General features: G+C 50.7%; 1 protein-coding gene across 1 annotated transcript in view; it reads right to left on the bottom strand.

The window, feature by feature from the left end:
* B4GALT5 (beta-1,4-galactosyltransferase 5) overlaps window positions 1-21,098 on the bottom strand; it is a gene marked incomplete at both ends in the record, with an annotated part of 63,199 nt that overhangs the window by 8,909 nt on the left and 33,192 nt on the right. The window contains 2 exons of the mRNA XM_080716591.1: window positions 645-758; window positions 5,854-5,988. Coding sequence (XP_080572717.1) covers window positions 645-758; window positions 5,854-5,988 — 249 coding nt within the window. The remainder of the gene's footprint in view (window positions 1-644; window positions 759-5,853; window positions 5,989-21,098) is intronic.

Below are 21,098 nucleotides of genomic sequence, written 5' to 3'. Positions count from 1 at the left end.
AGCTCAGTAGGAGGGCTCTCTTGAGTTCAATTCCCAGCATCAAAATAAATGCACACAAACGTGGGAGTAAAAGGATGATCTGACAACGCCAGCTTCAGGCCTGTTAGAAGCCTATTCCTATTTATTTAGTTGGTACTGGAGATCAAATCCGGGCACATTCTACCTCTGAGCCACACCCCCAGCCCTATTTTATTTTTGTATTTGGAAACAGGGTCTTGCTAAGTTGTAGACAGCCTAAGTTGCTACGGCTGGCTTTGTATCTACGATCTCCTTGTCTCAGCCTCCCAAGTCCTAGGATTAGACGTCTGTGCCACCATGCCCCCCTGAGACCATTCAAAATTAGAGAGAGAAGGGGGGAGGGGCAAAAAAAGCTGGATGAGGGTAACGAGCTCAGAGGAAGGCTGCCCGGGCTCAAATCCCTAGAAGAGGCAGGCGGGCAGGTTCCTGTCACATCCAGCTAGTTCGAAACAATGAAGACTGACCGGAGAAACGCCCCAAGCGGCTGCCTGCCTTCTCTCTGGGACGCTGTACTGGGCCCAGGTTGCCACGAAGCGGGTGGCGGCCTGGAGCATGGCAGAGGCGTGGGGCACAGGGACCCAGGGGCCCCGTGTACAGGCAGGCAGGGAGCGGGCTGGACTACTCACTCATGGAAGGGAGCCTCTCGGGGCAGGGGTGGTTTGCAAAGTAGGTGAAGTCTTCGGGAAGAAACGTCGTGGTCTGGAGGAAGGTCTCGCTGTGGTTCAGGTCAAGAGGGTAATCTGGGGAGGCGAGGGAAAGGCAACTCAGAGCGTCCCGCAGTCATCGCAGTGCCCGCCCGCCTCTGCCAGTCCTTCCCCGGTGGCCGGCGGCCGGCGGCGGCAGCAGGCACTGGTCGGCTCTGTGCCGGGGCCAAAGCCAAAGCCAGCGTAGAAAGGAAACCAGAGGGTCCTGCTTTCATGGGCGCCTCCCCGACGTGGGTGCTATGGGCTCTGATGCACTCGGCTCGGAGCCAGCTGTCATGAAGTGAAATCCAAGCAGCAGCGCCTCCTCCCATTCTGTTCTGCAGAGCGACACTTTTTTTTTTTTTTTTTTTGCAGGTCTGGGGATGGAACCCAGGGGCATTAGACCTCTGAGCTATACCCTCTGCCCTATTTTTATTTTATTTTAAAACCGGGACTCACTGAGTTGCAGAGGGCCTCACTAAGTCGCTGAGGCTGTCCACGAACCATGATCCTCCGGTCTCAGCCTCCCAATGCTGGGATGACACACATGTGCCTCCAGGCCCGGCCCCAGAGCGACACTCTCGGCCCTCACTGACCATCGGCATTTGTGCCGACTTCCCCTCTGCTGCCCAACGGCCAGGCTTGACGTTCCCAATCTGGTCTAATGTGCCCACTTCCAGTGCAGGAGACGAGGGGTCCTGCGTGCCGCCTTCTCCCGGTCCTGCCTGCCCGTCCCCGTCCTGGGAGCCAAGAAGCACAGAAAGGCAAGCATGCTGTTCTCTCCATGGTCTTGTTGCAGGGACCCAGTTTCACATGGGATTGTGGAATCACATTAACGCGCCTTCCCTGCCCCGCCCCCTCCTAGGACCAAGCACACCTTCACCGCCCCCCCCCGGGAAGGCGCGTGGCACCTCCTGGCCCTCCTGCCTGCGGCTGTCACAAGGCCACCACGGTCTCTGTCTCTCTGGTACTGGGGGATTGAACCCAGGGGTATTCCACCTCTGAGCTACACTCCCACTCCTTCCTTCCTTTTTTTTTTTTTTTTTGTGGCACTGGGGGTGGAACTCTTCTACCTCCAGGCTATACTCCCAGACCTATTTTATACTTTATTTGGAAACAGGGTCTCACTAAGTTGCTGAGAGCCTCTCTAAGTAGCTGAGGCTGGCCTTGAACCTGTGCAACCCTCCTGTCTCAGCCTCCCGAGTCTCCCAAGTGCTGGGATTACAAACAAGCGTGTGCCACCCACCACGCCTGTGTTTTTGTTTTTGGTGTTTTTTTTTTTAGAATCAGGGTCTCACTGAGGCTGGTCTTGAACCTGTGATCCTTCTGTCTCAGCCTCCCAAGTACAGGGATCACAGACGTGCGCGCGTGCTGCCGGGCCGCTGCCTTCCCCGTCTAGGACGCCACCGAACCTCACTTCCCTACGCTAGATTTCAACCTTCGTGCAGCACACGCTCTAGGCGGATGCCTGAAAGGGAGAAATGGGAGGTACATGGTTTTCAAACTTCATGCACCTACATGGTTCAGCTTATAAAGTCTAGGCTGGAAACAGTGCTGGCCATTGGTGGGCTATATTTACTTACTGCAGTTGTAGGGGTCGAATGCAGGCCTGGCAAATGTCAAGCACGTGTCCTACACTCAGCTCCAGCCTGGCCTTTTTTTTTTTTTTTTTTTTTGAGACAGGGTCTTCTTGCTGACTTGCCCAGGCTGGCCTAGAACTTGAATCCTCCAGTCTCAACCTAAGCAGCTGGGCTTACAGGCAGGTATAATTGCAGGTGAGCCTGTAAGGCTGGAAATCCATGGCCTTCAGCTGTGGAATGCCTGGGATTGCCCTGGTGACCACAGCTCCCTCCTGCTCTCCGTATTTGTTTGACATGGCTAGCTGCTGCTCTCTGAAGGTCTGAGGCCAGCCCTTCCAGCCCTGCTGCCCTGAGCAGGAAGTCTGGCTGGGAAACCCCTGGTGTCTGTAGGTCTTTCCTCTGGGTTGGTCGGATTCCACAGAGAAATCCACTCTGACCCCTGCAGAACCGTGCAGTGCTGGCTGGTGGCAGCCTGGAAGCGAAGGGGCCACGGAGGCTGGGACAGAAGAATCTCTGGCTTTCCAAGCACCACCCTGCCGGGTGTCCCCAGGTTGAGGGCCTTCCTCTAGTGTTCCGCCAGGATGGGGGGTCTGGGACCTGGCTGCAGCTGGCTGAGTGCCACCTTTGCCCCGTTTCCGCGCCCTGGGCAATGGTGCCCGGGTGCACTGGCTGGCTCCGGCTTCCCTGCCGCTGCCTTGGCGGTCAGTGCCCTGGGACCTGGCCAGGCCTCTCTAACTGGCTCATTGGCTTTCCAGCTTCCAAATCTTTGCTGGGGTCTCCTTTCCAGTTTTCCTTCTCCAGGATTTATGTCATTAGGAAAATAAATGTCAGCCAGGTTGGTGGTACTGTTTGTAATCCCTATACTTGGAAAGCTGAAACAGGAGGACTACAGGTTCGAGGACAGCTTCACCCAACCCAGTGAGACCCCGTTTCAAAATAAAAATAAAATAGGGGTGGAGGTGTAACTTGGAGGTAGAATAAACCTGGGAGGGAAGGAAAGAAAGAAGGAAGGAAAGAAAGAGAGAGAGAACTGAATAAGGGAAGAAGGAAGAAAGAAAGGAAAGGAAATAGCTGGGTATGGTGGCACACGCTTGTAATCCCAATACTTGGGAGGCTGAGACAGGAGGATCGCAGTTCACGGACAGCCTCAGCTATTTAGTGAGGCCCTCTTCAACTTAGTGACACACGGTTTCAAAATAAAGAATAAAATAGGGCTGGGGGGCTGGGCGTGGTGGTGCACGCTTGTAATCCCCACACTTGGGAGGCTGAGACAGGAGGATTGCACAGGTTCGAAGCCAGCCTTTGCTGTCTTAAGAGACCCAGTTTACAAATAAAAAATATAAAATAGGTCTGGGAGTAGAGCCCGGAAGTAGAAGGTCCCTGGGTTCCATCCCCAGGGACCAAAAAAAAAAAAAAAAAAAGAGCTGGGGGTGTAGCTTGGAGGTAGCATGCCTCTGGGTTCAACCCTAGTATGACAAAAAAAGAGATAATCCCTTTCCTTCACTGTGGTGGGGTTCCGAGGACGTGGAAGTCAGTACCCTTTTCCTGGGGACTGTCACTGGGGCACAGGAAGGGCCCTCTGGCGCCCTCTTTCCAGATACACAGAAGCAGGCCACCCACAATGTGGGGAGGAACGCGGCCAGGGGTGGCAGAGCTGCACTCCGAGCTGCGATCTTTCCACCACTCTGCACAATTTTTTTTACAATGTATTAAAAGTCTCTTTTACCAGTCCGTTTGGATTCATGCTGATTCTGTGAAAATTAAAACTCCCCGTTCACAAACACTCTGCACCCTACACAGGTGCAGAATCTTCAACTCTGACTTCGAGTCGGGGTGCTCTGCCCCTGAGCTTCACCCCAGCCATGTACGGACAGATTTGCTTAGTGCTGGGAACGGAACCCAGGGGACTCTACCTCCAAGCGATACCTGGTTTTTATTATTTGGAAACGACGTCTCACTAGGTTGCCGAGAACTTCACTAAATTGCTACAGCTGGCTTTGAATCTGTGATCCTTCTGTCTCAGATTCCTAGATACTGGGATTATAAGTGTGTGCACCATGCCTGGCTTATTTTTTTATTTTGAAATGAAACAAGGTCTTGCTAGGGTGTAGAGGGTCTTGCTAAACTGTTGAGGCTGGCTTAGAACCTGCGATCTTCCTGTCTCAGCTTCCCAAGATCTGGGATTACTACACCATGTCCAGCTTCAGGTTGTGTGTGTGTGTGAAGGGGGTGCTGGGAGGGGGGGAACCCAGAGGCTTTCTACCTCCAGGCTACACTCCCAGACGTTTTTACATTTTTTTTGGAAACAAAGTCTCACTAAGTTGCTGAGAGCCTCACTAAGAAGCTGAGACGGGCTTTGAACCTGTGTGATCCTCCTGTCTCAGCCTCCTAAGTGCTGGGATTACAAGTGTGCACCACCACGCCTGGCTTCAGATTATTTTTTAAAGAGCACTGGAAGAGTTTCCAAGATCAAAGGGCTAAAACATGAGTCCTTTATATAAGGATACAGCTGCCTACTCTACAAGTACTCAGGGGACAAATTCAACGACAGGTACTCACTTTTCTTAGGGTTTTGGAGAGAAAACGGATATTAATGAAAGGAACAACGTCAGCAATCCTGCTCCCACCCAGAAACCCAAGGCATATGGAAAGACAGCAGCCAGCAGCCAGCTCGGAGTATCCAGGACCCCGACACTGTTGGCTGGCAACAGCAACACCATAGTTACATGCAGCTAACAGGTGTCAAGCGTCCCCAGAGGCGACACGCTGAGCCTTTCATAAGCGAACCTAGAAAATAGTCATTCTACTCACTTCACGCAGCAACAAAAGGAGCATGGCAGCAACGAGCAGGAAGCAAGCAAAACACTGTTCCTTCTGAATAATATATTAAGAAACAACAGCCGGGCGTGGTGGCGCACGCTTGTAATCCCAGAGCTTGGGAGGCTGAGACAGGAGGATCTGGGTTTCACAGCTAGCCTCAGCTACTTAGTGAGGCCTTGTTTCGAAATGAAGACTAAAAAAATAGGACTGGGGGTATAGCTCGGATAAAATGCTCCTGGGTTCCATCCCTAACACAGTAATTAAAAAAATTTTTTTGTGTAATCCCCGCGCTTGGGAGGCGGAGACAGGAGGATCGTGCAGGTTTGAAGCCAGCCGCGCGCGCGCACATGCGCGCGCACTGGCTTAGGAGACCCTGTTTCCAAATAAAAATGTGAAAATAGGTCTGGGAGTGTAGCCTGGAGGTAGAAGGGTTTCCAGGAACCCCAGTACCACCAAAAAAAAAAAAAAGAATGTTTAAAAAAATTTTTTTTGGTGCCTATTCTGTCAGGGCCCTAAGTGGACGCCTAACCTGCGTACTGGCGAGGCACTGGTGGCCACCACACTGAAAAGGGTTATCTTAAAGAGCATTCTGAAAGATGCCCTTTGCCTCCCTGAAAAGTACCAAGAGTCAAAACTGGGCACCCAGCACCTGCTAGGACTCCCTGGGCAGGCGCTGCTCCTTGGAGTCAGTCAAATCCAGCCAGGCCTTCCCTCTCGCGAGGCAGAGTGCCCGCCCCTGGGTAAGCACGCACCTGAGTCGTTGAGGCTGTTGTTCCTCTTGGGGTAAGCACTGCGAACCACCTGCTCATACATCTGAGCTCCTATGGTCCTCATGTTGTCCCGGAGCAGGATGCCCTGGGCCTGCATCATGAAGAGGTAGGTGTTCACTGTGGGGCAGAGGGAGAGGAGAGGTGAGCCGGAGCATGGAAAACACGCCCGCTGCACTGAGCTTGGCTTCCAAGGAGTCGGGTGTGTGGTGCACCCTTGTAATCTCAGGGCTCGTGAGGCAGAGACAGGAGGGTGACAGGTTCCAGGCCAGCCTCCGCTACTTAGCCAGACTCTCAACAAGCCAGTGAAACGCTGTTTCTAAACAAATAATAATAATAATAAAAGACGGGTGTAGCTACCTGGGTCCAACCCCTGGTACCATACACACATGTACATACATCATACATACCCTACAAGTCAAACCTATTTTTCATAATGGATTCAATGTTTTCAAGACACTAACATTTCTTAGGTAGCTGGCAGGCTCGGAGGAATTTCTGTCAATATTCAGCAGATGCAGAAAAGCTCTGAACTACAAACACCATATTCCACCTGGTCTCCAAATACCTAATCTGCATTCTAGCACAATGATCAGAAACAATTTATGAATCAACTAAAGCATTTTTTTGGTGTGTGGTACTGGGGGTGGAACCCTGGTGTTTTTCTACCTCCGGCTACACTCCCAGACCTATTTTATACTTTATTTGGAAACAGGGCCTCACTAAGTTGCTGAGAGCCTCACTCAGTAGCTGAGGCTGGCTTCTACCTGCACGATCCTCCTGCCTCAGCCTCCAGAATGCTGGGGTTGCAGGCATGTGCCACCACGCCCAGCCAATTAAAGCATTTTTAGAAAGGTTTCTGCTGCCTTAAGACTCCAGGTCTCCATACCTGACTGCTACACATAGAAAAAACAAAGCCCCTGAGCTTCTGGAAATACTGAGACAGAGGCCGGATCTGCAACACTCCTAATGGGGTGGGCTAAGATTACAACCACTTTCCTTAGGGCTTTGGAGAGAAAATGGAGATAATGAAAGAGAAAGAAACCATGTCAGCAATCCTGCTCCCACCCAGACGCCCAAGGCAATACGGAAAATCTCAGCAGCCAGCGCCCACCTGGAATATCCAGGAGCCTACAGTTCACACAGGGCTGGTTAGGTTAAACCGCGTCTCTGCGTCAGGAGAGAGTGGCCGCCAGCTGGAGAGAGAGCGACCTCCGCTTTGTCCCTAAGTCTCTCTAGAATTCAAAACTAGGAGATCACAGCACATCAGAATACCATGCCGTCCATTTTTCAGAAACTGTAAGGTGTGAAAACACAGTTTCCAGGCGTGGTGGCGCACGCTTGTAATCCCTGAGGTGAATGAGACAGGCTGAGACAGGTGAATGGCAGGTTCGGGGCCAGCTCCAGCTACTTAGAGAGGCCTCTGCAAATTGCTGAGACTTTGTTTCAAAATAAATAATAAAAAAAAAACGGGCACGGGGGGCACACACTTGTAATCCCGGTATTTGGGAGATCGAGGTTTGCAGACAGCCTCAGCTACTTAGTGAGGCCCCTTGCAGCTCAGTGAGACCCTGTTTCAAAATGAAGAATGAAAAATAGAGCTGGGAGTTGCTCAGAAGTAGAAGGCCTTTGGGTTCCATCCCCAGTTCCGGAAAGTAAACAAATAAATAAAAATAGGGCTGGGGTGTGGCTCAGAGGTAGAATGCCCTTGGGTTCCATCCTCTGTACCACAAAAACAAATACATACATAGTTCCCTAGCAGCGCTTTTTATTCAATCACTTTCCCATGACTGGAAAAGGAGTGTTTTACAGCCCGGCTGCTGTGTTTAAAGGCAGAATCACCAGATTCTTGGCTGGCCTCCCACTGGCCGCCCCGCTCCCTCCCTCTGTGTGGCCTTGGGCTGTCAGTTCTGCCAGCCAGGACTGGCAGTAAGTCATGACTCACACCCACGCTTGTGATCCCAGCATTCAGGAGGCTGAGACAGGAGGATCGTGGTAGCGAGGCCCTTTGCAGCTCAGCGAGACCCTGTTTCAAAATAGAGAATAAAAAATTGGACTGGGGGTGTAGCTCAGAGATAGAATGCCCTGGGTTCCATCCCCAGTACCACACACACACACAAAGCTGGGGTTTGGCTTCAACACTGGCAATGGTGGTGGGTGTGGGGCTGGAGACATACCAACTGGCCCGCTCTTGGGGCTGGAAACCCAGGCAGCCGGCCTGGAACAGGCGCAAGAGCTCTTCAGGGTGATCTCAGATCCTCTCTCTGGGCTGTGAGTCAACATTGCAAAAGCCTCGGAAGTGCGGCGCCCACTTCCTGGCACTGCGGGGAAAACGTAGGCGCTCACAGGAGAGGCAGTCCTGGCCTGAGGGCGGCACTTTGAGACCTCCGCTACTTCATAAATCAAAGCAGCAGCCAAGGTTTATTGTGCATTAAATTGCCTAATTCTTTATCTTGCTTAATCCTCATAATTACCCTAAGAGGCTGGGACACCCAGAGCCACAGAGCATCTAGCCTTGGGCGTTTCCTGCAATTTCTGCCAAAGTCATCTGGGATGTGACCCAGGTGGGCCTGGGCTCTTCACTACTTCATTTAATACCTGGCTCCGCCTGTGGTCGCCACAACCAGCCCCTCCCTCTAAGTTTTAAGCTCCTGCAGGGCTTAAGTGACCTCAGAAGGAGCTGGCTCTCAGGTCTTTATCTTTTGTACAAAGCCACCAGATGGGTCTTTCTCCACTCGGACTCAGCTCTGGATCCAGCTCAGAAGTTCACGTCTCCGGCCTGCTTTCTGGCCTGCTGCACTGCGGGGAGGCCTGCTCATTCTGCTGGGCAAATCGCATTAGTCCTTAGGCCCAGGTCTGCCGGCCTCCACCACGCCAGCTCCCCCGTATTTGAAATAGATCATCAACATTTTGGCTTCTTTTTTTTGTGATAATGGGGATTGAACCCAGGGTGCTCTGCCTCTGAGTCACATTCCCAGCCCTATTTTTAAGTGTGTGTGTGTGTGTGTGTGTGTGTGTGTGTGTGTGTGTTTTACTGGGATGGAACCCAGGGGCTTTCTACCTCCAGGCTACACTTCCAGACCTATTTTATATTTTATTTGGAAACAGGGTCTCACTAAGTTGCTGAGGCTGGCTTTGAACCTGCAATCCTCCTGTCTCAGCCTCCCAAGTACTGGGATTATAAGCGTGCGCCACCACGCCCGGCTTCTAATTCTTTATTTTGAAAACAGTCTCACTAAGTTGCCCAGGGTCTCACTAAGTAGCTGAGGCTAGCTTTGAACCGGCGGTCCTCCTGTCTCATCCTTCCCAAGTACAGAGATCACACTTGCCCGGCAAAACACTTGGCTTTTGTTTACATCTGCTTTAGTTTGCTAACAGTGTCCCATGTGTTAGTCTTGTTATTCAACTAATAAATTCTCACACGCCATGTATCATTAATTTTTTTCTCTAATTACCAGCAGGAAATAGCATAATACTTTAAGAGAAAGAGTAGAGAAGTAAATATTGCCAAACAAAAAGAAATAACCACAAATTCACAGACTTGGGATTGGGTGGGACTTTAACAAACACTTTCTCAATGGCTCCACTCTACCCAGAGATAGGCCTTCCAAGAACAGACAATCTGCAGGACGCAGCCCTTTATCTGCAAAGGAAATTCTACTTTGAGTTGGGGCCCAAATGTTTCCAGGCACATTCACCCCCTCCTTCATTTAACCTCTCAACTGCCCCAGCCCACACCCCACTTGTGTGTGCCCCGCCCACAGTACAGGGGCCTCCCTCCCTGCCACCCGCCCGGGCTCTCTGAATGCAGGCCAGCTGTCAGCCCTTGACAAGGCCGGTACCCACTGGGAGTGGTCAGGTGCAGCCAGCCCAGAACAAGCGAACGAACCCACCGGCAGCCTGGTTCCCTGTTGGCCGCAGCCCTTTTGGAGATTCGTGATGCACCATGCCTCCAGGCCCAGAAATTCCCAGGACAGCACACACAGTCAGTCACCTAATGCTGCTTCCCAAGCCAGCACCGCTTCCCTGAACTAGAACCATGACATCAGGTGATTCTCTGCCTCAGCCTCCCAAGTGCTGGGATTACAAGTGTGCGCCACCGTGCCCAGCTGAGAGAGAGACTTTAAAAGGCCCATCACTTGGTTAGGTATTCAACTGATACTGGCTGTCGCCACTGATAAACAACAGCCACAGCACAGTACTGATTCTTCTTCCGCCTGAAATCCCCTTAATCTTATTAGAGAGGCTGCAGTGACCGGCCCTTCTGTGGTGTGCGGTGACAGCTCGTGGAGATCAGAGTGTGGGACCGCACAAGGGTCCCTACAAACGTCCTGTTACTAAACTTAGCCTGTGGCTCCGGTCTAAGGGAGGAAGTATATCTGCCCAAGAGCAGATGGTCAGCGAAGTCAAACCCTGAGAGGAAGGACGCTCCGTGTTCCCTGACGTTCTGACGACCGAGGGGCAGCGTTTGCAGGACTGAGGTCCTGACACAGGGGCAGCAGCTCAAAGCCGCTCTGAAGCTGGCTCCAGGTGACCTCCGGAGGTCAAGCGCCAGCCACCAGGAGTGAGGATGAGGTGATGGCCCAGAAGGCACAGGCGCACGCATTCCAAGTACCCAGGCCCGGTGTCTACACCGAGGAGCCGCTTACAGCTGCAATTCAGCTGAGAAAAATTAGCCCCATTCAGATTTGCACCATCAGAAACTTCCATACAAAGCCACGCGTGGTGGTGCACGCTGTAAACCCGGTACTGGGGAGGCTGAAACAGGAGGACTGCAGGTTCGCGGCCAGCCTCAGCTACTTAGGCCCTCTGCAACTTAGTGAGACCTTGTTTCAAAATAAATAAGCTGGGCGTGGTGGCGCACACTTCTAATCCCGGTACTTGGCAGGCTGAGACGGGAGGATCGCAGGTTTGCGGTCAGCGGCAGCTACTTAATGAGGCCCTGTTTCCGTGAACAAAATAAAAACAGGGCTGGAGGTGAAGCCTGGAGGTAGAATTCCCCTGGGTCCAATCCCCACCACCCGTGCACGCCACAATACCTCGGGCTCTGCTTGTTGCAGGCTTTCATATGTACATTGTACTTCAGTACAATTTAACCCCCCCCAAAAAAGGAAAATCTATAAACTGGTTCTGTGGAAACACAGCCCCCAGAAAATCACGCAAGTAATCTCTGGACATAGCCCACACAGTCTCTTTGGCTATAAGGACAGAAAGAGCCGTCGCAGGCCCCAGGACTGTGCTCGGCAGCTTTGTCTCTGGTTGTGTTTGGGTCATGGTCACGGCACAGATACTGATGGACACTAAAACCTCCAGGCGGAAGGAAGGCTTGTCGGAAAACAGGAGTCGACAGCGCCCAACATCTCACCCCACACGCCACGGCTGCTCACACAGTGAAGTGTGGCTGCTGCAGAGAAGAGAGATCTCGTTCACGCACGCACGCACGCACGCACGCACAACCTCACCAGCCTGCGCCTCCTAACGTGATGCAAATAGAGGACCCAAAGCCTCCTGTATAATCGTCCTGCTAACGTAAGCAGGAGGATGATTCTAGAACGGGGGGTTTCCTACACAACCACTGGGCTCACCTAAGGGGGCGCGGTCTATAGAGACGGAACCACATGCATGGCTTGGACACCTCCCGGGCCAGCAGGAGCGGCCTGGCAGGCGGCTGCCTATCAGTGCTACCACTAAACACGCGTCAAGGCGCCTCAGCACGACCCCGGTGCCGAGACCGCGCAGAATGAACGATTCTCAGGAGATTCGCGCTTAAGTGTTTCGGGGTCTAGCCCGCAATCCCAGCTACCTACGTACAGCGCGGGCAGGAGGATCATGCACCTGCCAAGACGCTTTCTCAAGAAAACAACTAAAAGGGCCGAGGATGCAGCTCGGCGGCAGCTCGGTGGTGTGACGCTCCTGAGCTGGACCCCAGCGCTGCCCAAAAGAACACTGGGGGTTTTGGGTTTTGTTTTTACCATTCTGGGATATCTGTACTACCTTTTCTTTCCTTTTCTCTCTTCTTTCTTTCTTTCTTTCTTTTTTTTTTTTTTGTGTGTGTGTGGTACTAGAGATGAAACCCAGGGATTCTACCTCCGGGTTACACTCCCAGACCTATTTTATATTTTAGTTGGAAACAGGGTCTCACTAAGTTGCTGAGAGCCTCACTAAGTTGCTGAGAGCCTCACTAAGTAGCTGAGGCTGGCTTCAGGGCATGGTGGTGCAGGCCTGTAATCCCAGTATTTGGGAGGCTGCCTCCGCAACTTAGTGAGACCCTGTTTCCAAATAAAAAATCAAAAGGGCTGAGGGTGTAGGTCAGAGGCAGAGTGCCCCGAGGTCCGCCCCAGCACCCCTCCCCGCCAGAGCGCAATGTGCTTGGGTCCCTGGGTGCCAGCACACTTCGGACGCTGGCGTGCCTCTCCTTTCACCCTCAGAGTTGCTGAGAGGCAGGCTGCCGACCTGGCTTTATGAGGAGGGCTGAGGTCTGGATGAATGATCTATGTGGAGCCAAGACTTCACAACACGGAGTCTGCCTCCAGGGCCCAGGTTTTCAAGAACCTGCTCAATCTTCTCTCAGTGCTCAAGGCCTGGACTCCTCAGCCGAGCTCCCACACAGTGCTCGCTGGGCCCTTGGTAAGGTCTGTTTGTTTTGTGTGTGTGTGGGTCTGGTGATGGAACCCAGGGGCATCGGCCTCTGAGCTATATCCCCTGCCTTATTTTTTATTCTTTATTTGGAAATAGGGTCTCATTATGTTATGGAGGGCCTCACTAAGTAGCTGAGGCTTGCCAAATACCTGCGAGCCTCCCGTCTCAGCTGCAGAAATGCTGAGATTACAAGCATCGCCACCCCACCCGGTGGAGTGTTGATTAAGCTGTCCTCAAAGCTGCAATCTTCCAGTCTCGGCATCCCAAGTACTGGGGTTCTAAGCGTGCACCGCCATGCCTGGATGCAGGACCCTGTTTCAATATGAAGAATAAAAAGGGGCCAGGAACTTGTAGTCCCGATACTGGGAGACTGAGACAGGAGGATCTCAGGTTCGTGGCCAGCCTCAGCTACTTAGGTGAGACCCTCTGCAACTTAGTGAGACCCTATTTCAAAATAAAGAATAGAGCCGGGAGTGGTGGCGCACGCTTGTAATCCCCGAGCTTGGGAGGTGGAGACAAGATGATCATCCAGGTTCAAAGCCAGCTTTGCTGGCTTAAGACACCCTGTTTCCAAGTTAAAAAAACAAACAAACAAACAAACAAACAAAAACACACTTAAAAAATGGGTCTGGGAGTGTAGCCCGGAGGTAGAAGGGTTTCCAGGAACCCCAGTACCACCAAAATAAATAAATAAATAAATAAATAAATAAATAAAGACTAAAAAAGGACAGCTCAGAGGTAGAATGCCTTTGGGTTCAATACCCAGTACCAAAAAAAAGATGCAAGGAATTTTTTAGCAACAAAATCGACAATTTTCACATAAGAAGTGTTTAAAAGAAAATGGGGTATGGTAGGTAACACACATATTTTGAGAGTAAAGAATCTCAAAATTTATTTTGGAGCCAGGCATGGTGGTACACGCATGGAATCCCAGTTCTTGGGAGGTTAAGGCAGGAGAATCACAGGTTCATGACCAGCCTCAGTAACTTAATGAGCTCCCTAACTTAATGATACCCAGTTTCAAAATAAAAAATAAAACAGGGTTAGGGGTATAGCTCAGAGGTAGAATGCCCCTGGGTTCCATCCCCAATACCACACACACACACACACACACAAAAAAAAAAAAATGGTGGGGGGACACAATTTGATGAGCCTTTTACTTTCCTAGTCCTTTACCATTTGAGAAAGGAAAACACCAAATCCATCCTAGGTTATGTTTTCTACTCCATCCTTCCCAGCAATTAAAAAAAAAAAAAAAAAGGTAAGCCAGGCGTGGTGGTGCACATTTGTAATCCCAGTACTCAGAAGCTGAGATAGAAGGATCACAGGTTCACAGGCAGCTTCAGCTACTTAGTGAGGCCCTCCGCAACTCAGTGAGACCCTGTTTCAAAATAAAGAATAAGCCGGGCGTGGTGGCGCACGCTTGTCATCCCCGCGCTTGGGAGGCAGAGACAGGAGGATCACACAGGTTCGAAGCCAGCCGCGCGCGTTGGCTTAGGAGACCCTGTTTCCAAATATAAAAATGTAAAAATAGGTCTGGGAGTGTAGCCCAGAGGTAGAAGGGCTTCCAGGAACCCCAGTACCACCAAAAAAAAAAAAATAATAAATAAATAAATAAATAAATAAATAATAAAAAATAGAGCTGGAGCCAGGCGTGATGGCACACGCTTGTAATCCCAGCATTAGGGAGGCTGAGGCAGGAGGATCACAGTTCGTGGACAGCCTCAGCTACTTAGTGAGGCCCTCTCCAACTCAGTGAGACCCTGTTTCAAAATAAAGAATAAAAAATGGAGTGGGGGTGGAGCTCGGAGGTAGAATGCCCCTGGTTTCTATCCCCAGTACAGATAGATAGATAGATAGATAGATAGATAGATGATAGATAGATAGCTGGGGTATATCTTGAGGGTATAATGCCCTGGATTCAAACCCCAGTACTGCCCCCCCCAAACAAAGGTAAAAAGCCAGGCGTAGTGGCATACACTTGTAATCCCAGCATTTGGGAGGCTGAGACCAGAGGATCGCGGTTTGCGGACAACCTCAGCTACTTAGTGAGGTCCTTGACAACTCAGTGAGACCCTGTTTCAAAATAAAGAATAGAAAATTGGACAGGGAATGTAGCTCGGAGGCCAAATGCCTCTGGGTTCCATCCCAGACCCGAAAAAGAAAAAAAAAGGTAAAAATTTAATCCTGAGTACTGAATGGGGGGTATTGTCTTTAGTTAATTAAAAAAAAAATCACAATGTATATGGTATACAAACCAGTTTAGAAATTATACATCAAACCAGGCACTGTGGAGCAAGCCATGACCCAGTACTTAGGAGGCTGAGACAAGAGGACTGTAGGGTTCAGAACAGCCTTAGCAACACAGCAACTTAGCAAAACCCTGCTTCAAAATAAAAATAAAACAGAGCTGGGGATATTGCTTGGAGGTAGAATGTGGCTGGGTTCCAACCCCAACACCACACACACACGCACACACACACGCACGCACGCACGCACACACGCACGCACGCACACGCACGCACACACACGCACACACACGCACGCACACACACGCACGCACGCGCACGCACGCACACACACGCACACGCGCGCACACACACACACACACGCACACACACACGCACACACACACACAGTCTGTGCAGAGCATTCGTCTCTGCTGGAGTTAAAAGCCGCCTGAACTTTCCTTTGCTATGATGCAGCGCTCCCCTGTCAGAAAAGCCCACGTGAAACAGAGGCGCTCTGTTCCAGCACAAGAATTCACTCAAGAAAAATCTATTTGAATAGAATGGCCCACAATTTCAGTTTCCAGAATAACTGAAAATCCCCTTTTCAAACAGATATTTAATGTCTGTGAACACACTTTAAGAACACTGCCTTAGGACATGGTCTTTTCCTTTTGTAAACAATGATTGCACATTTTGCATGGGGGGGGGGACGACGCGTACAAGCTTTTGCCTTCCTAGGCCTTTCCTGGGTTGCTCCAGACTCAAAGCACGCCCTGACCATAGACTGCGCTCCACTTCACCTGCTCCCACCGCTGACACGCGCCCGACAGCTTCTGATGCCTCTAGCTATAACTCAAAACAACGTCCCTCTGTTTGGCCTAAAACCCAAACATACTCTTTCATTGACTCTTCTTTGGTCTGTCCTGATCCTCTTTTGGAAAGGAGATTATTCTGTGTGTCCTGTGGGGATAATATATTATAATCACATTACTGTTGGTCAGGAAGATTATAACAGACTAATGAGGTTATCTACTTTTTTCTCTTTGCGGTGCTAGGAACGTAACCCAGGGCCTTGCACATGCTAGGTGAGTGCTCCCCCAATGAGCCGCGCCCCCCCGGCCGAGCAGTCCACCCTTTGGGAGCCAAGGCCTTCCCAATACATCCTTCCTGCAGACATCTGAGATCAGGGCCACGCCTTCCTTCCACAGAAAGGCAGAAGCCAGGGCAGCACTTGATGTCGGGGCACTGAGGCAGGACACTGAGCACAGCAAGGTCTCCCCCAGCCGAGAGCGAAACCCTTCCTCCAGCCCCAGGTCCACACTGCGTCCTAGAAAGGCCGGCTCTGGTCTCTAAGCCACGGGGCCGCCAGACTTTCTGCTATATACCTTTCGCTGAACCCGGAATGATCAGACGTTCATTTTTCTTTTCTTTTTTTCTTTCCTTTCTTTTTCTCTTGTTTCTTAGTTGTTGGTTTTGGTGGGGGGGATGGAACTCTACTCAGGGTTTCACATACACAACGCAAGAGCTCCACCACTCAGCTACGTTCCAGCCCCAGTTTTTCTTTCTTTAACTATGTTATGTTCATACGGCAAAGCAGTTCGATACCAAGTCCTCAGAAACAACAGAAGGGCCAGCCTACTCCACACAGAGATGTTGGAATCATTAGTCAAAACTTTATGACTACGTTCTGGAATGTTAGATAAGAATTCTTCCCACAGACTACTTAATTGCAAAGGGAAAAACTTATATTTATAATGCAGAAGTCAGACAGGTGCTGCTGGGTGACACAGCTATGGAAACAGCTACTATTACCTCCTGAGCACTCTTAATAAGACTCTTCACCTAATCTAACCAAGCCCTTGGAACTACCCCCCCACCCCCGTGGGGATGGCACCCAGGGGCATTCTACCTCCAAGCTACACACCCCAGCCCTATTTTTTCTTCTTTATTTTGAAACAGGTCCTCACTAAGCTGCGGAGAGCCTTGCTAAGTAGCAGAGGCTGGCTGAGAACAGCAATCCTCCTTCCTCCAGTCTCAGCCTCCCAAGTACTAGGGTCACAAGTGTGCGCCACCACACCCGGTTACACTATCTTCTTGTGTGCAAAATAACAGGTGAGTGCAGAACACCTGGAGCTGCTACCAGCAGCCCCGGCACGTAGCGCTGCGCAGTGACTGGCCTGGATGGAGGCTGGACGGCTGGCACAGGCCACACAGAGATCCAAGCAAGTGCGAGGCCGGGGGCGGCCGGGAGCAGCGGTAAACGACATTCTGAGCACCTGTGGAGATCCAGGTGTGAACTGGATATCTGAAAATACTGTTCACTTTTTTTTTTTTGGGGGGGGGTGGTACTGGGGTTCCTGGAAGCCCTTCTGCCTCCGGGCTACACTCCCAGACCTATTTTTACATTTTTATTTGGAAACAGGGTCTCCTAAGCCAGCGCGTGCGGCTGGCTTCGAACCTGCGCGATCCTCCTGTCTCTGCCTCCCAAGCGCGGGATTACAAGCGTGCGCCACCACGCCCGGCTACTGTTCACTTTTTTGTGTGTGGGAATGTGAACTGGGGGATAAACCCACGGCATTCTACTGCCGAGCCATACCCCAGCCCTATTTTATTTTGAAACAGGGTCTCGCTAAGTTGCTGAGGGCCTTGCTAAATTATTGAGGCTGGTTTCAAATCTGCTATTCTCCTGTCTCAGCCTCCCAAGTCCTGGGATTACAGGTGTGCGCCACCATGCCGGGCTGTTAACCTTCCTGGATGCAACACGGTGTTGTGGTTGTACAGAGTATCATTTTTCAAAGACATGTATGCTAATGTGATATCTATTAACCATTAAATTTCACAGGGCTCAAGGGAGAAACTAGACAGTGTTAAAACAAATAAAGCAAAAACAGCAAAAAATGCTGACCCTAGATAAAAGCACGTGTGTGCACTGTGCTATCCTCCTGCCATTTGAATTTCTCATAATAAAAAGTTTGAAGCCGGGCGTGGTGGTGCCCGCGCTGGCTTAAGAGACCCTGTTTCCAAATAAAAATATAAAATGGGTCTGGGAGTGTAGCCCGGAGGTAGGAGGGTTTCCAGGAACCCCAGTACCACACACACAAAAAAAGTTTGATAAACTGGGCGTGGTGAAGCACATCCATCAGTAATAATCCCAGTACTTGGGAAACTGAGACAGGAGAACTGCAAGTTCAAGGACAGCCTCAGCAAGTAGTGAGACTCTCATCAACCTAGGGAGACTTTCAAAATAAAGCTGGGTTAGGGGTATAGCTTGGAGATAAAATGCCCCTGGTTCAATATTCAGGACCAAAAAAAGTTAGATAAATTTGCTCTTAGATGTATATTTATTGCCAACTACGCTTAAATCCAAGTATACTAAGAATGCTGTAAATGGGTCAAGAATTTTAGTTCAGGGTGCAAAGACTCCAGTAATGTTCACTCTGGAGTTAAAACACTCAGTAGCTATTTGACAGCCCTCAAAACCCATTATTTGATTTCTGGAATCAAGAATTTCATTGCTCAGCAGGGTGCTGCGGCATATCCCTGGAGTCCCAGTACCTGGAAGGCCAGGACAAGGATCTCATGTTGGTGGGCAGCCTCAGCAACTTAGCGGTAAAAACGCCAAAGGTGCACAGCACAGCTCAGAGGTGGAAAGCCCCTGGGTTCAACCTCAGTACAAATATATATAACTGCATTTATTATTTTCCTATCATTTCACACAAGAGCTAAAAGAACAAACACACCTTCCTGTCCTCCCTTGCTGAAGTCTCTGGATGGCCTTCCAGTGAGTTCAAGGTCAAGTCCACATTCCTGGTGCTTAGCTGGCTTAGATGCACAGTAAAACCTGAACCCTGTCCATCATTTCAGTTCTTGCCACTCCCAACTCCAGCCACAAATGACCTCGGATAGTGAAGGAGCGCTCAGGGAGGAGGAGGTCACGCTGAGAGGGGAGGGAGGGAAGACGCTGAGAGGGGAGGGAGGGAAGACGCAGAGGCCAGGGTCTCACTCCTGTGACCGCTGCGGGCGCGGCTCCAGAGCTCCAGGTTAGCTTGTGCGACTTAACAAGACCCGGTCTTGAAATAGAGAGAGAGAGAGAGAGAGAGAGAGAGAGAGAGAGAGAGAGAATGTGTGTGTGTGTGTGTGTGTGTGTGTGTGTGTGTGTGTGTGTGTGTGAGAGAGAGAGAGAGAGAGAGAGAGAGAAAGAGAGAGAGAGACAGACAGACAGACACTGAGGATTGAACCCAGAGGCATTCTACTTCCAAGCTACAACTCCACCCAATTATTTATTTGGAAACAAGGCCTCACTAGGTTGCTAGGTTGCTGAGAGCCTCACTAAATTTGCTGAGCCTGGCTTGGAGCCTTAGATCCTCCTGTCTCAGCCTCCCAATGACTAGGATTACAGGCATGCATCACCGCACCTATCTTCAAAATAATTTTATTTTTTGTAGTACTGAGGGTGGAATGCGGGGGCTTTTCTACCTCCGGGCTATACTCCCAGACCTATTTTATACTTTATTTGGAAACAGGGTCTCAATAGCTTGCTGAGAGCCTCACTAAGTAGCTGAGGCTGGCTTTGAACCTGTGTAATCCTCCTGTCTCAGCCTCCCAAGCGCGGGGATTACAAGTGTGTGCCACCACGCCCGGCTTTCAAAATAAAAATTTTTAAAAGGCCTGGGGTATAGCTCAGTGAACACCCCTGGTTCAATCCTCAAAAGCACAGACACACTCAGACTAAAGCCAGAGCGCGGGACCTCCTGAACACCCAGCATTCCTGGGGGCAGCCGGCCCTGGCTCTCCTGGGTTACATTTGTAGGCTAATTCTCAGATGAAAGCCGCCTCACTGCAATTAAAACAAAGACATACACAGTTACAACTCAGCCAAAAGGCCGGGGATTCGGATCCTCTGCTGGCAACCATGTAACGCCGAAATGCAACAAAAATTAAATTACACTGCTCTGTAATAGATTTAGTGCTCTATTTTTAATATTAACAAGACTGCCAGAGGGAGTAAGTTTATCAAGGGATAAGAATCCTAACAGTTCTCCTCCCTCAGAGACCAATTAACATTTCCCAGCTGCCCCAGAGCAGCCTCCCAGGGCCAGGGTTCCTGGGGCCTCGCCTAGCACCCAGCCAGGCTCATCCGCGGCCTTGGGCTTTGCTTCTTTACTGTCTAAAGATCCAAAGCCATCATGGCTACCCAGCCTTTCATCTCTCCTCTTACCTTGGCTTTCGGTCTCGGAGTTATTTTTAAAATCAGCAAATGTCTTAACATTTGGAACTGTCAGGCGCCACCGTGCTTCGCACACTTAGGTCACTGCCAGCACGCAGCGCATTCTGCAGCTCGCTAACGGGGCGAGCGACTTCATCTTGAAGGCTCTGGCTGTGCTGCGAGGCTGCAGAGCGCACAGCTCACGCTGAGCTCAGCCACGGGGCCCTCAACACACCGACCCCAGCCCCAAGGCTCCAAAGCTCCGTCCTGATGGGGCAACTGGCAAATCCTTAAGGGATTAAGATACTGCTGGGAGCCGGGCTTGCTGGTGCCTGCCTCTAAGCCCAGTACCTGGGAGGCCGAGATAGGAGGATCCCAGGTTCACAGCCTCAGCAATTTAGCGAGGCAGTCAGCAAGCTCAGGAGAGCTTACTTCAAAACTTAAGTAAACTAGGGCTGTGGCTCTGGAGGTGTGATGCCTCTGGGTTCAATCCCCAGCACCACAAAACCTAACTATTGAGGAAAAGTGAATTAAAATTCCGGATTACAGGAAAGCTGCTAACTAAACTAATGGCGATAGAAAAATTCACCTGAAAGAAAAATAATCAAGTGGCACTGACTACAATCCTCTTCCCAAATCGTCTAAATGAATTCAGACAGATTTCCTTGAAGCGTCTTGCTAATTTGCAACACACTCAAGAAAACAACGCTCACAGCAGGACACCGTTCTGGGGTTATGTCTGCATCTGCACGAAATGATCGATGCTGGGAGAGAAATAAAAGCAGGGATGAAGTTAAGCTACTGGTTGAGGCCGGTACTGACCCTGTTTAAAAAACAATGAGGAAGCCGGGCGTGGTGGTGGTGGTGTAATCCCCTCGCTTGGGAGGCGGCGACAGGAGGATCTAGCAGGTTTCGAAGCCAAGCCAGCAGCGCTGGCTTCAGAGACCTTGTTTCCAAATAAATAGGTCTGGGAGGTAGAATGGCTTCCAGGAACCCCAGTACCACAAAAAAACAAACAAACAAAAAAAGAGGAAGATGAGTGCGTGCCCTCAAGACCCTGTGCTAGCGCTCCTGCACTCCCTCCCCTTGAGGCCCCTCCTGGCTCCTGCAGGGGCTGTGAAGGCCCCAGAGACCGCGCAGTAGAGCAGGTGCAC

The sequence above is a fragment of the Muscardinus avellanarius genome, assembly GCF_963383645.1.
Source record: "Muscardinus avellanarius genome assembly, chromosome: 19".
Taxonomy (NCBI): Eukaryota; Metazoa; Chordata; class Mammalia; order Rodentia; family Gliridae; genus Muscardinus; species Muscardinus avellanarius.
This window is presented reverse-complemented; position numbering and strand designations above follow the sequence as displayed.